We start from the raw sequence: 17,407 nt of genomic DNA, 5'->3' as shown, positions 1-17,407 counted from the left end.
AAACTGTGACCAAGTGGCTGTAACAGCCTCACACCTACTCCCCTTTTGAATTTGAATGTACGGATTTAAATTTTTTGTCCTCTGAAAACCTACGTGATTTTTCCTTGCTGTCTAGTTTTTACCCTGGTCCCCAGCCTCATATTTCTGTCAGTGAGGGGAAGCCCTGGAAGGACACCTTGCCATGCAGTGCCTGGATTGGTGGCAGAAACCCTGCTTTGCCTTATTCCCAAAGTTATATTTGCTTTGTAATTCTAACCTCACTGCTCACAGCAGCCTCTGAGTCCAAGCAGTGAAATACACAAAAGAAGGCTTAGAGTTGATCTTCCTTAAGAAATACAATTGGAGAAAAGATAAGCCTTCCTTTCTTAGAAACAAGAGACTTTCTTTCAATTTCTCCATGTCATCTTAAAGCTATTTGGAAAGCAATAGAGTCAACACTAAATTCCAAGAGGTGGAGAAAAAGGCTCCTCCATAGTCCCCCTTAGAATGACATTGATTAGCCAAATAAGAGGCCAGTCATCACGTGTCCTTGACCCAGTTGGTCAAACAATGCATTTTTTCAGTAAGGAATTATAAGTGCTTGCTTTAAAGATGGCAGGGGGCAGAAAAATTTCTCAGTACATAGAATCTCCATAACTCATTTGGTTGATAAATTGAATGTATAAGGATATATATAACTACATAAAAAGATAGCTATAGATGTATTGAATATGTATGTTTTTAATACTGTGGAAACAGTCCACTAAGGAGTTCCTGTGTAATTAGCATTGTATAATGTTGGTGTGTTCTCTACTCAGTGGGCCCAACTGGCATCATTATTATCGTTTCTCATCATTGTAACCACCTCTAAATATTCCTTCCTTCCAGCCTGCCTGTACTCCTTCACTTGTAATTAAGAGAGAAATGAAGGAGACTACTATGGGATGCCTCCTTCCCTGTGTACAGTGTGCTTGACATTCTCCCTGTCTCTTTACCATAAAGGCAGGGTGTTATTTGAGGAAGGGAAATGGAAACTCAAAAGAGAAAGTCCTGTGGTTGAGCAGTAAGAATAATGCTGGTTTCGTTTCCCCAATGGTTAGAGAACACCTGTCTCCGCAACCAGTATCGCTGCAGCAACGGGAACTGTATCAATAGCATTTGGTGGTGTGACTTCGACAACGACTGCGGGGACATGAGCGATGAGAGGAACTGCCGTGAGTCTGCTGGCTTTGCCTGGTCACTGGCATGTTGAGCGTTGACCATTCGGAAGGCTGCTCAGCTCTTCCTGCGCAGGGGGCCTGAGGTCCAGGGCGATGAGCCCGTTACTGGTGTTGCCCATCTAAGTTGATAAGGCTTGGGTGGCAGAGAAAACATTTCCATATATAGATGTATAGTATGAATTTTAGGTACATATTATTTTTAAAACAACCCACGTGAGTTAGTTGACTACTCATTACAGGAGATTTATAAATAAACATCACATGGCTGAAACTGAGCTGATTTGGCAATCTGGGCTCTAATCTTGGCTCTGGCACTGTAATAAAGCTGGTGGCTTAGACGGGTGACCAGGTAACATTCTTTGATTTGTAAATTCAATATTCAGCCTTTTCAGGGGTGGGGAACAGGTATTACCTTGTGTGGCACTCCAATCAGTTGATGTTGGCTGCATACCAGGCTCAAGAGAGATTGTTTTAATTGGTTCGTAGTGTGTAGTTTGCCTAGAATGTGGGGACATTGGTATGCGTGCCATGTAAATGTCATCTTTGGACTGTATAATTTGTAAGTTTCTAACTAAAATATATGACCCTGTTTGTAAGGATTTAACAAAAAGCACCTTCTTATAATAGATAATTTGTTAACCACAGATTTTCTCCATTCTTCACTGAATTTTTAATAGCTTTGACATTATAAAGAGATGATTTGTCCTTTTGTCAGTGATACAGTCAAGTATGTATTGCACACCGTCTGTTCCAGGCTCTTGCTGAGCTTGGGTCTATACTGGTGATCAAGGTGGAGACGGGGTTTGCAGCCTGAGGTGGGAGTCAGGAAGGTAGGCTGGCAGCTACAGCAGAGCCGTGAGTGCCGTGGTGGGGAAGTGCCGTGTGCATGTGGGACAGACACCCAAATCAAACTTGGGTCAGCACTAATGTGTCGGGTGCCTGGGTGAATCACACAGAGGTGGAGGGAGGAATGTCGTAGCCAGAGGACAAGCAGAGGAAGAGTTGGCATGGCCTGGAAACGTTGGGTGGGCCCAGGGGGGCAAGGTGAGGCTGGATGGGTGGGCAGGGCCCAGGTCAGCAAGGGCCTTGTGGACATTATTGGAGGAGCAGTTGGAACCATGATACGATTTCACCTTGGGAAAGATAAGCAGTGAGCAGAGTGCACTGGGTGAGGGAAAGACCAGAGGCAGGGAAGCCAGAAACCAGGTTAGAGTTCCCCTCTTTCACGTGTTTTACCTTTGGCAACCCAGAGGCTCATTTCCAATTTGTCCTGTAAGAGCAGATTGATGGGCGGCTCTAGATACTCACCTGGCCCCTGGCAGATACATAGCCACTCACCTGTGGAGCCTGTGCCAGGCTCCCATGCCGCTTCCTCCAGAAAGCAAGTTGAGAAGTATTCAGCCCCTTAAACTCTTCTGGGCCCTGCAGTCCTGCCGTCTGTCCCTTTCGGCTGATGGGAGGTTATTTGCAAAGCCTCGATTATTTTCCCTTGGCTTCAGTGGGTGGCTTTCACCCCGAGGGACAAGAGCTTCTTGAATGGCAGGTTTGAGAAAGCCTCTCTGTGTCTGTCTTTTCTACAGAAAGGGCCTATAAAGCCTTCTCTACCTACCAGAGTGGCAAGAATTGTGGTATTTGTGGGGCAATAGCCAAAGCTCTTTAAAAACATTTATTAACAGCATTGAAGCAGAATGTGGAAAGGAGTTTATTTATTACATATCGGGGTGGGGCAAGAGATGCTTTTTTAGAATTAACACGTTGCAAGGAAACTGCCCAGTCATGGGCACAGTGGAAGCAGCTCGATACACACCAGATGACCTCATAGCCAATAGCTAGGGACACAGGTGGCACGTCATTCCTCCTTGTGCCCTTGGGCTTGGTTTCTACTAAATGGACAAGCTGGATCTTGTATTGGCTCCCAGATTTGACAGAAATGAAGACCTCCCTATTTGGGTAGTAGCCTCCTGCCCTCAGTGGCTTCCTTCTACTCAGCCCCTGAGCTCCGTTTCCCTCTTCAGTTTTCTTAAACGCAGAGTTTAAGGTCCTGCTCTGGGTGAAGTGTGGTGCTGGCACTGCCCTCCTCCTCGCCTGGTGTGAGTGTCAGCTGGGATTGACTTTCCGGAGTCCCCAAGACTTGCTCTCTTTTCTACTCCTTCCCACTTGCACTTGGCTCAGGTCCCCACACGTCATACGGGGCTGAGGCATGGAGATGATGAACGGAGGGATATAAAACACAGAGCCTGGGAATCGAGAGAGAGGGGCTTATCTGTGCCCTCACGCATGGCTCCCTTACCAGGGAAGTTGCACATGGAGGAGAGACTTGCTTATGGAGGTGGCGAGAGGCGCCCTGCTTACCGGCAGGGCTGCAGGAAGACAGGCCGTGAGACTGGGTACTGCTGGATGGGGATTTAAGTGAGGTTCCCCGTCAGCCGCCAGGGAACAGAAGAGGAGGGAGGACGAAGGGACGTGGGAGGGATGTTGTCAGTAGATTTCCCTCCCTCTTAAACAGACTCCTCCAGCTGGGTGGTTGTCAGGCACTCAGGGTTTTGACGTGAATCCCCTGCAGTCTTGTCATTTTGCATTCATCCCCTGCCTCCCACCACGAGCTCAATTACAGAGAAGAAATGGAGCCTCAAATAAAAGCTGCCGGGATGTCTAACAGCAGTGCTGCTGTTTGGCGTTTCATCGCAGGCACACCCCACCCTCCGTCCCAGGATTCTGTTCTGCCACGTTTCACCTTTGGTGTCAGCCCGTCACTGCCCCCGACAGCAGCCTGCCTTCCTCTCGCCTTTCCTGGGGGGTCTTTCTCTGGGTTCTAGGGATTGTGCTTAAGCACAAGAAATTTCCATATAGGAGAGAGAGAAAATCTAATTCTGTGCTCATTCTGATGCCAAAAGGGCATGAGGAATGCTGAGGAAGAGAAGTGACATTTTTTTAGAGCCCGTTACATCCTGTTTAGTAGGTTCTGGTCCCAAACTTGTTCCCTTATTATCTTCATAACAGTGCTACCTGGTAGGTGTTATCTCCAGTTTATGGTAGAGGCAATGGAGGCACGGAATGGCTCACTTATATAAGTTGTAGGTAGTAGAATCAAGATTCAAATCTAGTCTTTCTGACTGTGATCACAGGTGCTTGGCTACGTTACCTAACCCTCATTTTACTGCTGAGGAAACGGAGCCTTATGGAGGTTAAAATTAATTGCCTGAGGGAAGAGGTAGAGCCCGGATTTGAAGCCTAGTCTCTTTTTTTTTGAGGCAGAGTCTCTCTCTGTTGTTTGGGTAGAGTGTCATGGCATCAGCCTAGCTCACAGCAACCTCAAACTCCTGGGCTTAAATGATCCTCCTTCCTCAGCCTCCCGAGTAGCTGGGACTACAAGCACCTAGCTAATGTTTCCATTTTTAGTAGAGGTGGGTCTTGCTCTTGCTCAGGCTGGTCTCAAACTCCTGAGTTCAAGCGATCCTCCTACCTCAGCCTCCCAGAGTGCTAGGATTAAACAGGCGTGAGCCACCGTGCCCAGTCTGAAGCCCAGTCTTGACTGACTGCAGGCACAGCCCATGTTCCTGCTACACAACTCTACCTCCTCTGCCTTCTCTAGCTAGACGATGAGGCGCCAGCTGCCTGAGTGAAACTGGGATTCCCTAATAGTAGTTTTTTAGATAAAGGTATTTGTGCCACTTACTTAGGAAGACAGCTTCATGTCTGAGGGGATCTTAGGAGGTGATCTAGCCCATCACCCCCTCCCAGCCAGATGACAGTTTCTCACTTTTCCCAGCCCTGTTCTGATCTGGAAGCTGTCCACGAAAGATATGCCCTTATCTCCTTCAGTTGTAAATTTCAGGTTCTCATGCAGTTTATTTCTTCTATAAGTCTAAGTTTAATTTCTGTTTCTATAATTAAAATCGGCTTCCTTCTGTTTTTTAATTGGTTTTCCAGTAGGATGTTTGTATCTGGGGGGAATTAATCGTACCTAATGGAATATGTCTTTCTCTCCCATTTAGCTACCACCATATGTGATCTGGACACCCAGTTTCGTTGCCAAGAGTCTGGGACTTGTATCCCGCTGTCCTATAAATGTGACCTTGAGGATGACTGTGGAGACAACAGTGATGAAAGTCATTGTGGTAAGGGGACATGCCGTCCAGAAACTGCATTTTGGAGAGGGGGTCACCATGCTTGCTCACTGGGCTGTACTGATGGACAGGCTGGGTTGGAAGTGGAGAGTTTCTGATAGTCATTTCAGGATTTATGACATTCTAGCTGAATGACCGTCTCCCCACCCACATGGTAGGGTTGAGTCATTTCCTTTCTCCATTCATTTCTTAAGAGGTTGTTTGCTGCTTTTCATGAGCATTCAATTCTGCCGGAAACACTTGATCTAGAGTTAATGGGATCCTGGATTCATGACCCTAGACTCAGTTCCTGTCACTTAGTTGCTCTCGGATTAGCCTCTGTTTTCTAATCTGAAAGATGGGGAAATGACCCTGCTTTGCTTGGTGATTGGAGAGATGCTGTAAAAATGAAAGGCAATTAGTAAGGAAGTAAGATTTCTGAATGAATTCAGAGGATTATTAACAGCTCTACAGACTTGGCCCATATCTCTAAATGGGTGTGAGATTAGCCTGCTAAAGACACAGACCTGTACCTTTGTGAACTGTTTTTTTTTTTTTTTAACCAGTTTAATTCAATAAGCTCTGTTAGAAGTCAGCAGATGGTATAGGCATTGACTGAGTATCTGTTTACTGAATGGAAATGTTTATATTTAGAGAAACAGTGGGTTATAATGGCAAGGAATGACAGGGATTCTCTAGTCCAATCCTTTTAATGCTACATTAAGTGACTGGGGTCTGCAGATGTCAGGGGGCTTATTCAGGGTGATACAAGTAGTTTGTATCAGAATGGGGAACTGGAATCCATCTCTCCTGTTCTCTAATTCCACGCCCCTTTCTGTTGTGATGTACTGCCCTGTCAGTTTCATGAGACCTATGTTAGTTAACAGGCTCCGGTCCCAAGCTCATAGTTGCTCGCTGTCAAAGGAAATGTTACATGATATGCATAGTGTGCGGGACTGAGGTGTGGGGGGAAGTGGAGTGGAGGCCAGGAGCTGACGCTGACCTGGCAATAAGCTGGCCTGGCCCTGCCTGGCCTTCTCTCCCTGCACACGGACAGGGCCTGCTTTCTTATGAGCAGGTGGTTTGCCCCACAGGGACTGGAATAAGCGGGGCAGGGGCTGCTCGTACATCACCCTAATGCACGTTACCTAGCACAACACAGTCAGGGCTGCCTTCACACGAAAGATGCCCCCAGCCTGGCACTTGGGGGAATTTTTTTTTTTTTTAATTTCATAGTTTTCCTTCATTAAGTGCCAGAGAACACGTCTTTGGGATTCACAACTGTTTTCCCTTCATTCCTACCATTTTCTCCCCAGCTCTTAGAAGGGTGAAGTGTGCAGCTAGTTGTGCTCCATAGGAGGGAAACTCCACATGGTTCCATGTTTCTGGGGTCATCTCCCCCACACACTGGGCACACGTTTGACTGTTGAACAGCTTCGTTCTTCCCTCCGTTCATGGCCCATTCTTGCTAGTTTGTCCTGAATTCATCGCAAGGTCCCGGTTAATCCCTTCCTCTGATGCAGGACCCCTTCGTAAGTCTCCACACACTTTCCTCATAAATAGCAGATTTACCAACTTTACCAACAGCCTGTCTCTTGGGGAGAGTGACTGGGACGGCTGCCCTGGGCCTCATGCTTGGCTACTCCTGATTTCTGATACTCTGTAAATTCCATGTGAAAGTTCTATGCCTCAGTTCATTCAGGCAGCTATAACACAATACCTTAGACTGGGTAATTTATAAACTGTAGAAATTTATTTCTCATAGTTCTAGAGGCTGGAAAGTCCAAGATCAGATACCAGCCATTTCAGATTCTGATGAGGGCCTGTTCCTCATAGGTGACGCTTTCTCTGCGTCCTCACATGGCAGAGGGGTGAACGGCTCCCTCACACCTCTTTTATAGGGTCACTAATCCCATTGACGAGGGCTCTACCCTCATGACTTTATTACCTTGTAAAGGGCCCTCCCTTAATACTATCACATTAGTGATTAAATTTCAACATAGGAACTGTCAGTTTCAACATACGAAGTTCAAACACTTGAATTTTCCTAGCCTCTAGAACTGTGAGAAATAAATTTCTATTGTGTATAGTAAATTCAGACCATAGCATTTTGTTTTAATGATCTCCCCAGGAGCTTTGAAAGATGTTGCCAGGGCGGCCTCCTTTTATGTCTTGGTCAAGCTGTACTGGTTTGTTTGCACCAGGTCCCCAGCCTTCTAGGGACAGTACCTCTACCCACATCCCTGGAGCTCTGCCCACAGAAAGTCCAGAGCTATTTTTCCTCCATTTTAGAAAAATCAGCACTAATCTCACTTCCCCTGAGCCGAGCATCTCGCAGTGATCAGGTCATGAGGACCTTCCGGTACTACTTCTCTGAAACCACAGGCTCCGTCTCTAGGAGTGTTCTGTTTCTTGAAAGTTCTACTCCCTGGCCTCCTCAATCACTGCTTCCTAACCTTCTTCCCATCACAGCAAGCATAGAAAATGATAATATTTGTGGAGTGCACTGGGATGAATGGACAGGCTGCTCTTGCCAAGAGGCAACCAGCTGGGAGAGTCTGAAGGTATCGGTATCTCGTACCTGTAACCCATTTGCAGCGTACTCATTGGAAACTATCTCAGGTGACCTTACTTTCCTGGTTGTCCGTGTTTTCTACAGATAATCAGTGATAATAGATCCGTCTGTGACCCTTATGAGCTTTGCACGAGGGACGGAATTTTGAGAGAGCTTTTGTCCTCACATCTGTTTGTGGTCTCCCCTGCAGAAATGCACCAGTGCCGGAGTGACGAATACAACTGCAGCTCTGGCATGTGCATCCGCTCCTCCTGGGTGTGTGATGGGGACAACGACTGCAGGGACTGGTCTGATGAAGCCAACTGTACCGGTCAGTACTTCCAGGAGTTGGGGAGGTTGTGGGGGAATGAAAACAAATTCTGTTTGATAACCATCACTTCATACTCCATAATTATATGTGATTATACATTGATGAAAAAATACAATAAAAATTAAGGAAAAAAACCCCAGATTTTGTTACCTGATGAGTAAATTTGCTCTACAGCCTCTTCTAGAAGTTGTTACTCAGTTCCCTCTTAAACTCCTCTAGTGATTTTGGGCAGAGGAGATAAAGATGTTTCGTTTAACCATTTTATGATCAGGGCAGATCTGCTTTTACAACCCAGTAATTCAGGCTTCATTTTGCAGTCCACGGATGAGTCAACTTTTCAGTCATCTGGGATCGGTCATTAATCTTGTGAATTATTGGAGTGACTTTTAATCCCACATCTTAACCGACTTTGCCCCCAGGGTACCCCAATGCCTCCTACACTGCCCAGCATCTGGTGGCTCGAAGCATGCCTCCTAATTTGTAAAAGCAAATTCAAAGAAGGTAGATCTGTGAAATCCCAAACTTCAGTGTAAATTACTGTGCATTATGCTCTGGGTTAGACTTGGTTCCTGAAGAACAGAGATGACCTTTGTGTTGTCACAGTACCCAGCACATAGTAGGGTCTGTGCTCGGAGAACCTTTGTGGATTAAATAATTTTATGTAACTGCGTCACTCCATTTGTTTTCGTTTAGAGGTGACCTTACATGGCCTTACAACACACAGGATAGTCTGTGATGTTCCCAAATTCTGTCCACTTGGAAAGTTCACCCATATTCTTTCCGGCGCAGTCTCAGTGCCTGCACCTCTGCTTCTGGAAAGACTGCAGGAAAATGCCTCTCTCTATATGCAAGTATGGCCTGCAGAAAGATGGGAAAAACCAAGGTCCGCGAAGGCGCTGCCATCAGCCCAGGAAACACATGAATGCTGTTTGGAAGCTTTGGGTTTGGATGGATAATTAGTTAATAAATTAGAAGGGTGCACTCGGGCATTTCAGTTTATAAATTGCACTATGATTGAACATCTTGTTATCACAACCACATTAGTCAAACTCGTGTTTCAGCAGCATGTGCTGGTCTTCAGGAATGATTTGATAACTTCATTTCTGTGGGCGAACATGTCATAAACTCCTGGTTTTATCTCTGGTTTTCTTCTGGCAAGGCTAACTGGGGAAAACTTGCGGCTCAACTGCAGCCTTATTCCAATGGCTGTTCTCCCAGACCTTTTAAGGATGATTCTCTTTCTCCGTCGTCTCAGAATAGTTGTAGGTCAGATGTGAGCTCATTATGATGTGTGGCATGACACTTCATTTTCTGACCTACTCAATTAAGCTACACGCAATGCCAGAAGAAACAGGTCAAGGCCGGCTGACCTCCTGTTGGCATCAGCTCAGAGCCATACTTTCTTCTGGGAATATTCCTTACTCTTCTCTTGTGCTTTCCATGGGACCTTCGGAGTTTTCTTTATTCCCTTCAGCACTTCCTACTCCTCCCCTTCCATTGTTTTTGAACTTACACATCTGATTTCTGGTGGTGTGTTTTTTTTTTTATATTAGCTGTTACCTTTAGACATTTTATGTGTATATTCTTAATATCTTTCCCCTCTTCTAAATGTACAAGGACTTAAGAATGGTTGGATTCAAATCTCTGCCCACGGTTCCAATACTAAAAATACTTAGTATTTTAAAATACCAAATATTTAGTGTCTTAGTTTTATATTTTAAAAATCCTAAAATTAGTCATTATTTTTAATAACCAGATTTATTTATAGGTATATAACTGTTTACCAGCGACCTTTGCTTCTTGCATCTAATGCCTCCTTTCGATGTGCATCCTTCTGTGGCTCTTGCAGCAAGAGTCTGTGAGCAGGAAACTCTTTCAAGATTTTGTTAGTATAAACATGTCTTTATTTTCTTTATTTTACCCTCAATCTTGAATTCAGATGAGTCTGGGTTTCTAGGTTTGTAATAATTTTCTGTATTTTGGCAGAATTATTTCATTTTTTCCAGCCTCTTTTGTGCTGATGGATTATATATTCTGCTGTCAGGTCATCTGTTCAAATAGCAGGTATTCTTTTCTCTCTAGTTATCTTTAGTTTTTTTTTTTTTTTTTTGTCATTGTTGTTATGCAGTTTCACCTACCTGGGTGTGAATTTATTTACCATACCTGAGACTTGTTTTCTTTTTAAAATATGAGGATTTATTAATTTTTTCCCCCAATTCTGAGAAATTACAGCCACTGACTCTTCAGCTATGCCTGCTTATTACTTTCTCTGGTCTTATCTTGAGCAGTTACTATTAGTCATTTCTTGGACTGCCTCATTCTGCTGTTGATGCCTCTTGTTTGCGTTAAATATGTTTGTTGTCTTTATGAGTGTGCTAGAATCTGAGTTACTTTTTTGGATTTATCTTCCAGTTCAACAGTTCTATTTTCAGCTGAATCTAATCTGCTATTTCACATATCTATTAAGCAATATGAGCTGGGTTTTTGTATCTAGAAGTTCTGTTTGGTTCTTTTTCAAATCCGCCTTTTTTTTTTCAGTGTTCTTTGCTTATGCTTTGTTTTTTCTTTTGTGTCGTTAATCATTCAAATTGTGTTTATAGTCATATTTCTTTTCCTTCATGCATTTCCTAATAGTCCAGTGTTTTGTAAGAAATGAGGCAGTACACCCCTCTTTTTAGTACCTAATTCATTTGTTCTGCTCTACTTATGTTTGGCTAACGCTTTTGATCAGGTGTTCAAGCAGGTCTTGATGAATCAGAAAAGTTCTGTCTGAGTCATAGCATAAGTATTTGAAACTGATATTCCATTTCCATGGATTAAAGACAATTTCTTCTATCCATATAATTAAAAAAAAACTATTTATGGAGCATGCATTATTTACCAGCCATTTAAAATCAGAGAGGCAGCAAGTTACTCAGACGATAGAAAAATACAGAAAAAGAATATATAATGCATTCTAGTCATACCTGACCACTTGAATGAAATTGTGCAGACTGATCGGTCTTTCCAAGCTCAGCGTCTGTGATTGAATCGGGATATCTCAGACATGCTTCCCAGAATTGTCATTTGGAAACTCCACTAGCACTCTGAAGTTGTTCTCAATTAGAAATGAAATGCATAGGCTGAATAATAACAAGTAGATTAATATGGCAATCAGTTAGGCAGCTTTGTGTTTTATGAAAGTGAGCAAGGGTTTGGTGAGGAATTTTTTGAAAGGCTGTCAGACTTGTAACACCGATAAATCAAAAGTATTCCAGGCGATGGCTGTTACTGGGGTAGAAACTCATGTAACATGCATGATACATTCATTATTCTTATCAGAGATAAGTATGTTTTACGAAGATGTTTAATGGATTCTGAATGCCATTGGTTGTAAATACTGAAACTTCCTGTAGACTTATTTACACCCTACCAAATGCAGCCTTGGTCTTTGGGGTGATGGGAAGATACAGACAATGGACCACCACTTGTTTTAACATGGTTTGAAAAATCAGGTTCTTTGTGTCACCGACCATTGCAACAAATAGCTGCAAATTCAGTAGGCATTGGGACATTGTAAGCCAATTTTCCCAGTCCTTGAGCCGCTTACTGCCAACTGTCCCAATTGAATCAAAGACTATAGTTTTCTCTCAACAACCCACTTTTGTTTGTTTTGCCTCCTTCTGTTGTGAAGACGTCCTGTCCACACATTTAACCTAACAGAGACCATCTATCTAGGTTCCATTATTTTGTGTTGGTTGTAAACAAGGCCAGTCTGGGCTTTCATTCAGCAATGCACCGACACAAACAGCTTTCTGTTTCAGAGGAGGATAGGGAACTCCGACAGTTGGTCGAGTTGGTTGGGTTTGAGGCAAATCGTACACATTTGAATTAGTCTTTGACCAGGAGTTCAAGATGTTTCTAAATGACTTCAAGGTGGCCTCAGCCCATGTGTGCAGATGAGGCTGTTCATTTATAACAGTGACTCTCTGTTTCCTAGCTCCTTTTTTTCCTCTTAGTAATTGTAATGGACACCATATATCCTTGGCTGGTAGATGCTGCTCTTGACTATACAGAAAGTTAGACAATTCTAGGTTCTGGGGCCTGCTTTATTTGTAATTTTGGATGACTCTTTTATGTTCTTCAGGCCTGAAGTTTTCTATATTTGGAATTGGGTAGTGTTTTTAAGAATTACAAGGTCATGGCCTTTCACAGCTTAGAATAGCCCTTAAATATCAGTGTAAGGATAATGAAATTGAGGCAGCCAGACAGTTGCTGGATCAGGTCCAGAACTTGGTCTCCTGAGCACACCCCACCTCTCCTTATTTCACAGTATCTGGATGAATAAGAGGATTTAATGTGAGAAGATAAAGTACCAATGTATAGTAGCAAAAGTATAGGCTTTGAACTTGAACCACCTTGATGCTGTTACTTAATTACCTCTAAGTTTCTTAATCTCTCTAAGCCTGTTTCTCATTTGTGAAAGGTTTCATAGGTTGTTGTGAAGAGTGAGTGATGTTTTAATGTGTGCATCTGTGCCCATGCAGTGGCTTGTGTCACTGCTTATAGACCCATGGGCTCAAGTCATTGCCCATCGAGGGAGCTGCCCTCTACTGTAAGATCAGCCCTGGGTGCCTAATTTCCGGCCGAGGAGAAACTCAGACACTCCTGCAGGTCCTACCTTATAACCTAGTACGAACCTCCTTGCAGTCTGCCCCTTGACAGCTGGTGGGGGACGGAGCAGAGGGGTGTGACTGTGTCTCTTCTCTGTTGCAGCCATCTACCACACCTGTGAGGCCTCCAACTTCCAGTGCCGCAATGGGCACTGCATCCCCCAGCGGTGGGCGTGTGACGGGGACACAGACTGCCAGGATGGTTCTGATGAGGATCCAGTCAACTGTGGTAAATGCAGATGCTTCAGGTTCCACCTGGAGCTTCCCCAGGAAGAAAGGCAGCAGATGGGCCAGGGAATGAAATGTCCGTATTTCCACTCTGGCAACTGAACAAGCCCACCCACTTTCCATGTCCTGTTGCCTTGTGATATATCAGGGTGTATTATATAGTCTTAAGCATCAAGTAAGCAGTTTGCCTCACACACATACAAAATACATAAAATGCTTTTTTACACTAAATGTTTTTAAGGGTCTCTGTCCTTATTCTTTTGCCATTTCAAATTTTTATGGGATTGTAGTTGTTGTCTATATATTATGAGACATTTACTCCTTTCATGTTATAATATTAAATAAGATGTTTTTATACATCTGTGTTTTTCAGTAGTTAGCATTTTTATGAAAGATGCTTATTCACTTTATAATAACATAATTTACTTAGTTGCTTCCGACTAAGTTGGCATTTAGTTGGGCATTTAAGTTTTTTCAGTTTTACGCTATGATGCTAGTATTCATGTCCTTGGAGATAAAGGCTTGTTTTTCCTTTGAGATATTTCCTCGGCTACATTCTTCAATATGGAGTTGTGGGGTGGAAGGTTCTGCCCAGTTTTTATGATTCTCTTTAAGTATTTCCAGATTTCATTTCCAAGGGATTATACCAAATGCATCTCTACCGGCAATATAGTGCATGTTCCCCTAAGTCTCTTTGGATACTAGATTTCTATCTTTTTAGTTAATATAATTAACTAATATGTTTGTCTTACATAATTTTAACTTACACCTTTGTATTTTTAACTTTTTCTACTAAATGATATTTCCCCCAATAGTGGTACTCATTTATTGTTTCTCCTTCTGTTTGATATCCTTTGACTAATTTTCTAGGAATGATGACTTTTTTTTTACGCAATTAAAACACATTTTCTTTTCTTTTACCTAAAACTCATGGAACTGTTCTACCAACTAATGTCTGGCAGTGAGTCCCTGCTCAGGAGGAAGGGTGACCTACTGAGGATTCTGATCTAAGCATCAGGATACCTTAGTTCTAGTTTAATTTCCCGTGGAACTGGTTGTGAAAACTCCAGCTCTTAACAGCTAGGTGTACTTCCTCTACAAGGGCTTTGCTTTAGAATTCCTGCAGAATTAAAGTGGTGAGTGACTTAGAGAGCTTCGAAAAGCCAGGATTTCATAATTAGGATTCATGTCCTCCTTTTTTCTATTCATAGAAGCATTTTCTTCTCTTCTTAAAAATATACTTGAGTTTTGAATAGGTGATACATTCACATGCTTGAAAATGGAAAAAGTATAAAAAGGTATACAGTAAAGGTTGATCTGCCCAATTCCCACCCTTTCCCCATAGGAAGCCATGGTTGTATATACTTCCAGAACATTTTTGTGCATATATACACAAATATACTGTGTATTCTTGTCCTATTTTACACAAGTAATGTTTTACTCTGCATGTCGCTTTTTAACTTGTGTTTTGACATAACTGTTTATCTAGGACATAATTTTTCACAGAGCACTTTAGTCTCTTTATAGCTATCTAGTGTTCCAGTGTACAGTAATTTATTAAACAATCTCCAATTGATGGACAATTTTTAATCTATAACAAACAGTGTTGCAGTGCGACACTTGTACTAACTTTAAGAACAAGATTGTAACCTTGTACTTAACATCATTTTTTAATTGCTATAAGTAGAATGCATTTTTCTAAGTGGAATTGCTGGATAAAAGTTTATGTGCATTTGTAATTTTGCTAGCTATGGCCAATTGCTCTCTCTAGTGGTGGTACAAATTTATACTGCCACCAACAGTATACATGCCTGCCTGTTCCTCTTTGTCATTCTTCTCTGTTGTTGAATTAAATTTCAGAGAAGAAGTGCAATGGATTCCGCTGCCCAAATGGCACTTGCATCCCATCCAGCAAACACTGCGACGGCCTCCGTGACTGCTCAGATGGCTCCGATGAACAGCACTGCGGTGAGTGAGTCCAGTCCCCACCCCAGGGTAGCACCATGGCCCGAGGGGTGTGAGTGAAGAGTGTATGCTGGAATAAATCCTTTCATTTCCTCAGTACCTGCTGAGGTTAGCTTTTAACTGAGTTGACCCCTGAGTGCTTGGCCAGGACTCGTGGAGGCTGATCATGGCAGGGAGCCAAGGTTTGGGTAAAGCAGAGCAGGAGGTGGGGGCTGGTAAATCAGTTCATACTTCCGTAAATGTGATTGTGTCATTGCAATATGTTCTGTGAATCGGCCGACTGTTTAGAATTGTGTACTTCTACTTGATTGGTTTTATTAGTGTTGCTGATAATCACTTGGGAAACATTTTTAGGCCAGGTGACCCTTTAGCCCCAGAAAGATGCCTTGGGTTAGTGACGGTCATCCTTGAGTGTATATTAGAATCACCTGGGAGCTTTGAAAGCTTCTGGTACCTGGGTGACACCCCCAGAGATGCTGATTTACTTAGCCTAGGGAGTGGCTTGGGCATTGAGATTGTTTACAATGCTCAGTTTCCAGTCCCGTTGTGCATGCCAGGCTGAGAGCCGATGCATTAGTGCAGGGGTGGAACACTGCCCTGTGGGTGAGATCCAGCCCATAACCTCTCCATTAAATGAAGTTGTCTTTGAATACAGTCACTACCACCTGTTCACATATTGCATATGGCTGCTTTTGTGCTGTAGTGGCAGGATCACGTAGGCGTAACAAAGGCTGTGTGTGACCTACAAACCCTAAAATATTTGCTCTGTGGTTGTGTTAGTTGGGGTTCTCCAGAAAAACAGAACCAAGTGTGTGTGTGTGTGTGTGTGTGTGTGTGTGTGTGTGTGTGTGTGTGTGTAGACACAGAGAGAGAGATTTATTTTAGGGAATTGATTCATGTTAGATTATGGAGGCTGGAAAGTCCAAAATCTGCAGAGAGCAGCAGGCTGGAGACCCAGGGACAAGCCGAGGTTCCAGTTCCGTCCGAAGGCTGTCTTCTTGTTGTGTCCTCACATGGCCTTCCTTCTGGGTGTGCATCCCTGGTGTCTCTTCCCTTTCTTAGAGGACACGAATCCTATTGTGTTAGGGCCTCATCCTTATGACTTCGTTTAACTTTAATTACCTTTCCAAAGGCCCTGTCTTCAAATACAGTCGCAGTGGGTGTGAGGGCTTCAACATTTCAATTTTATGTGGACACAATTCAGTCTGGTAACACTGATCCTTTACAGAAAAAGTTTTTGACCCCTGTAATAGAGAGTCAGTGTCATATTGATAGTGATTACGATCAGGGGCTTTGATGTCAGACAGCTCTAAATTTCAATTTTGGCTTCACCCTCATCAGCTGTGTGCACTTGGCAAACTGTTTAATGCTGCTCCCCCCTGTTTTCTCATTTCAAAAACAGGAACAATAAAGTCTCTCATATGTTGTCCTGAGGGTTTAACGATGCACATTATGTCAAGTGCTTTAGCTCTGGGCTTGGCACAGAGCAAGTGCTCAGTACACAGTGGCTGGTGCTGTTGTGTCCCGAGTGGATGCACGTCGGTCCCAGTGTGCATTTGGCCAGGGCTGGGGAGGGCCCAGTTTGCCCTGGGTGCTCATGGCCTTTTCTGCTCTACGGACCCTTCTCAGAGCCCCTCTGCACGCGCTTCATGGACTTCGTGTGTAAGAACCGCCAGCAGTGCCTGTTCCACTCCATGGTGTGCGATGGAGTCATCCAGTGCCGCGACGGATCGGACGAGGACGCGGCATTTGCGGGATGCTGTGAGTGGGGCCAGCGGGGGTGGCGACTCAGTCACTGACGCACCTGCACGGGGGTTTGGCCACCTGGAGATGTGCCCCATCTAGCTCGCAGGTCTTGACTGAGTGTCCAGCTTGCCTGCTGTGAGAAAGACTTTCCTTTGTGTAGGAAGTGCTGCTTCCTAGTTGCTAGTGTGTGTGCAAACGGGAGGTGAACAAGTGACCAAGAGCTCGGCCCAGGGGTCACTTGCTCCCGTGGTCTTCGCAGCACTCACCCCACTTTGCACCTAGATGTTCATTTTACTGTCTGCCTCCTCTGCTTGAGCTTCACAGGAGCAGGGGCTCTGTTTTGTTCATTTCCGTGGCTCCCCTTCCTAAAACAGTGCCCTGTGTGTAGTGCGTGTGTCTGTTTGCTCCGGCTGCCATGACAAAGCACCAACAGAGACTTATGTTCTCATAATTCTGGAGGCTACAAGTCCCAGATCAAGGTGTTGGCAGAGTTGGTTTCCTGAGGCTTCACTCCTTGCCGTTGTAGACAGCTGCCTTCTCCCTGTCTTCACACGGTCTTTCCTGGGTACACGTCTGTGTCCAGATTTCCTCTCCTATAAGGACACCAGTCATATTGGATTAGGGCC

The 17,407-nt window shown here is 44.0% G+C and overlaps 1 protein-coding gene across 2 annotated transcripts in view; it reads left to right on the top strand.

Annotated features, from left to right (window-relative positions):
• The window catches only part of SORL1 (sortilin related receptor 1), a 165,671-nt gene that overhangs the window by 106,853 nt on the left and 41,411 nt on the right, over positions 1 to 17,407 (top strand). Inside the window, exons 23-28 of one of the 2 annotated variants that reach the window (XM_045555782.1) lie at positions 1,080 to 1,193; positions 5,195 to 5,317; positions 8,071 to 8,190; positions 12,946 to 13,071; positions 14,931 to 15,038; positions 16,665 to 16,796. In XM_045555782.1, coding sequence (XP_045411738.1) covers positions 1,080 to 1,193; positions 5,195 to 5,317; positions 8,071 to 8,190; positions 12,946 to 13,071; positions 14,931 to 15,038; positions 16,665 to 16,796 — 723 coding nt within the window. The remainder of the gene's footprint in view (positions 1 to 1,079; positions 1,194 to 5,194; positions 5,318 to 8,070; positions 8,191 to 12,945; positions 13,072 to 14,930; positions 15,039 to 16,664; positions 16,797 to 17,407) is intronic. The other variant, XM_045555783.1, reaches the window with a different exon arrangement.

The sequence above is a fragment of the Lemur catta genome, chromosome 7 (assembly GCF_020740605.2).
Source record: "Lemur catta isolate mLemCat1 chromosome 7, mLemCat1.pri, whole genome shotgun sequence".
Classification (NCBI taxonomy): domain Eukaryota; kingdom Metazoa; phylum Chordata; class Mammalia; order Primates; family Lemuridae; genus Lemur; species Lemur catta.
The sequence above is the reverse complement of the archived record's forward strand: the minus strand, read 5'-3'. Positions and strand labels throughout refer to the sequence as shown.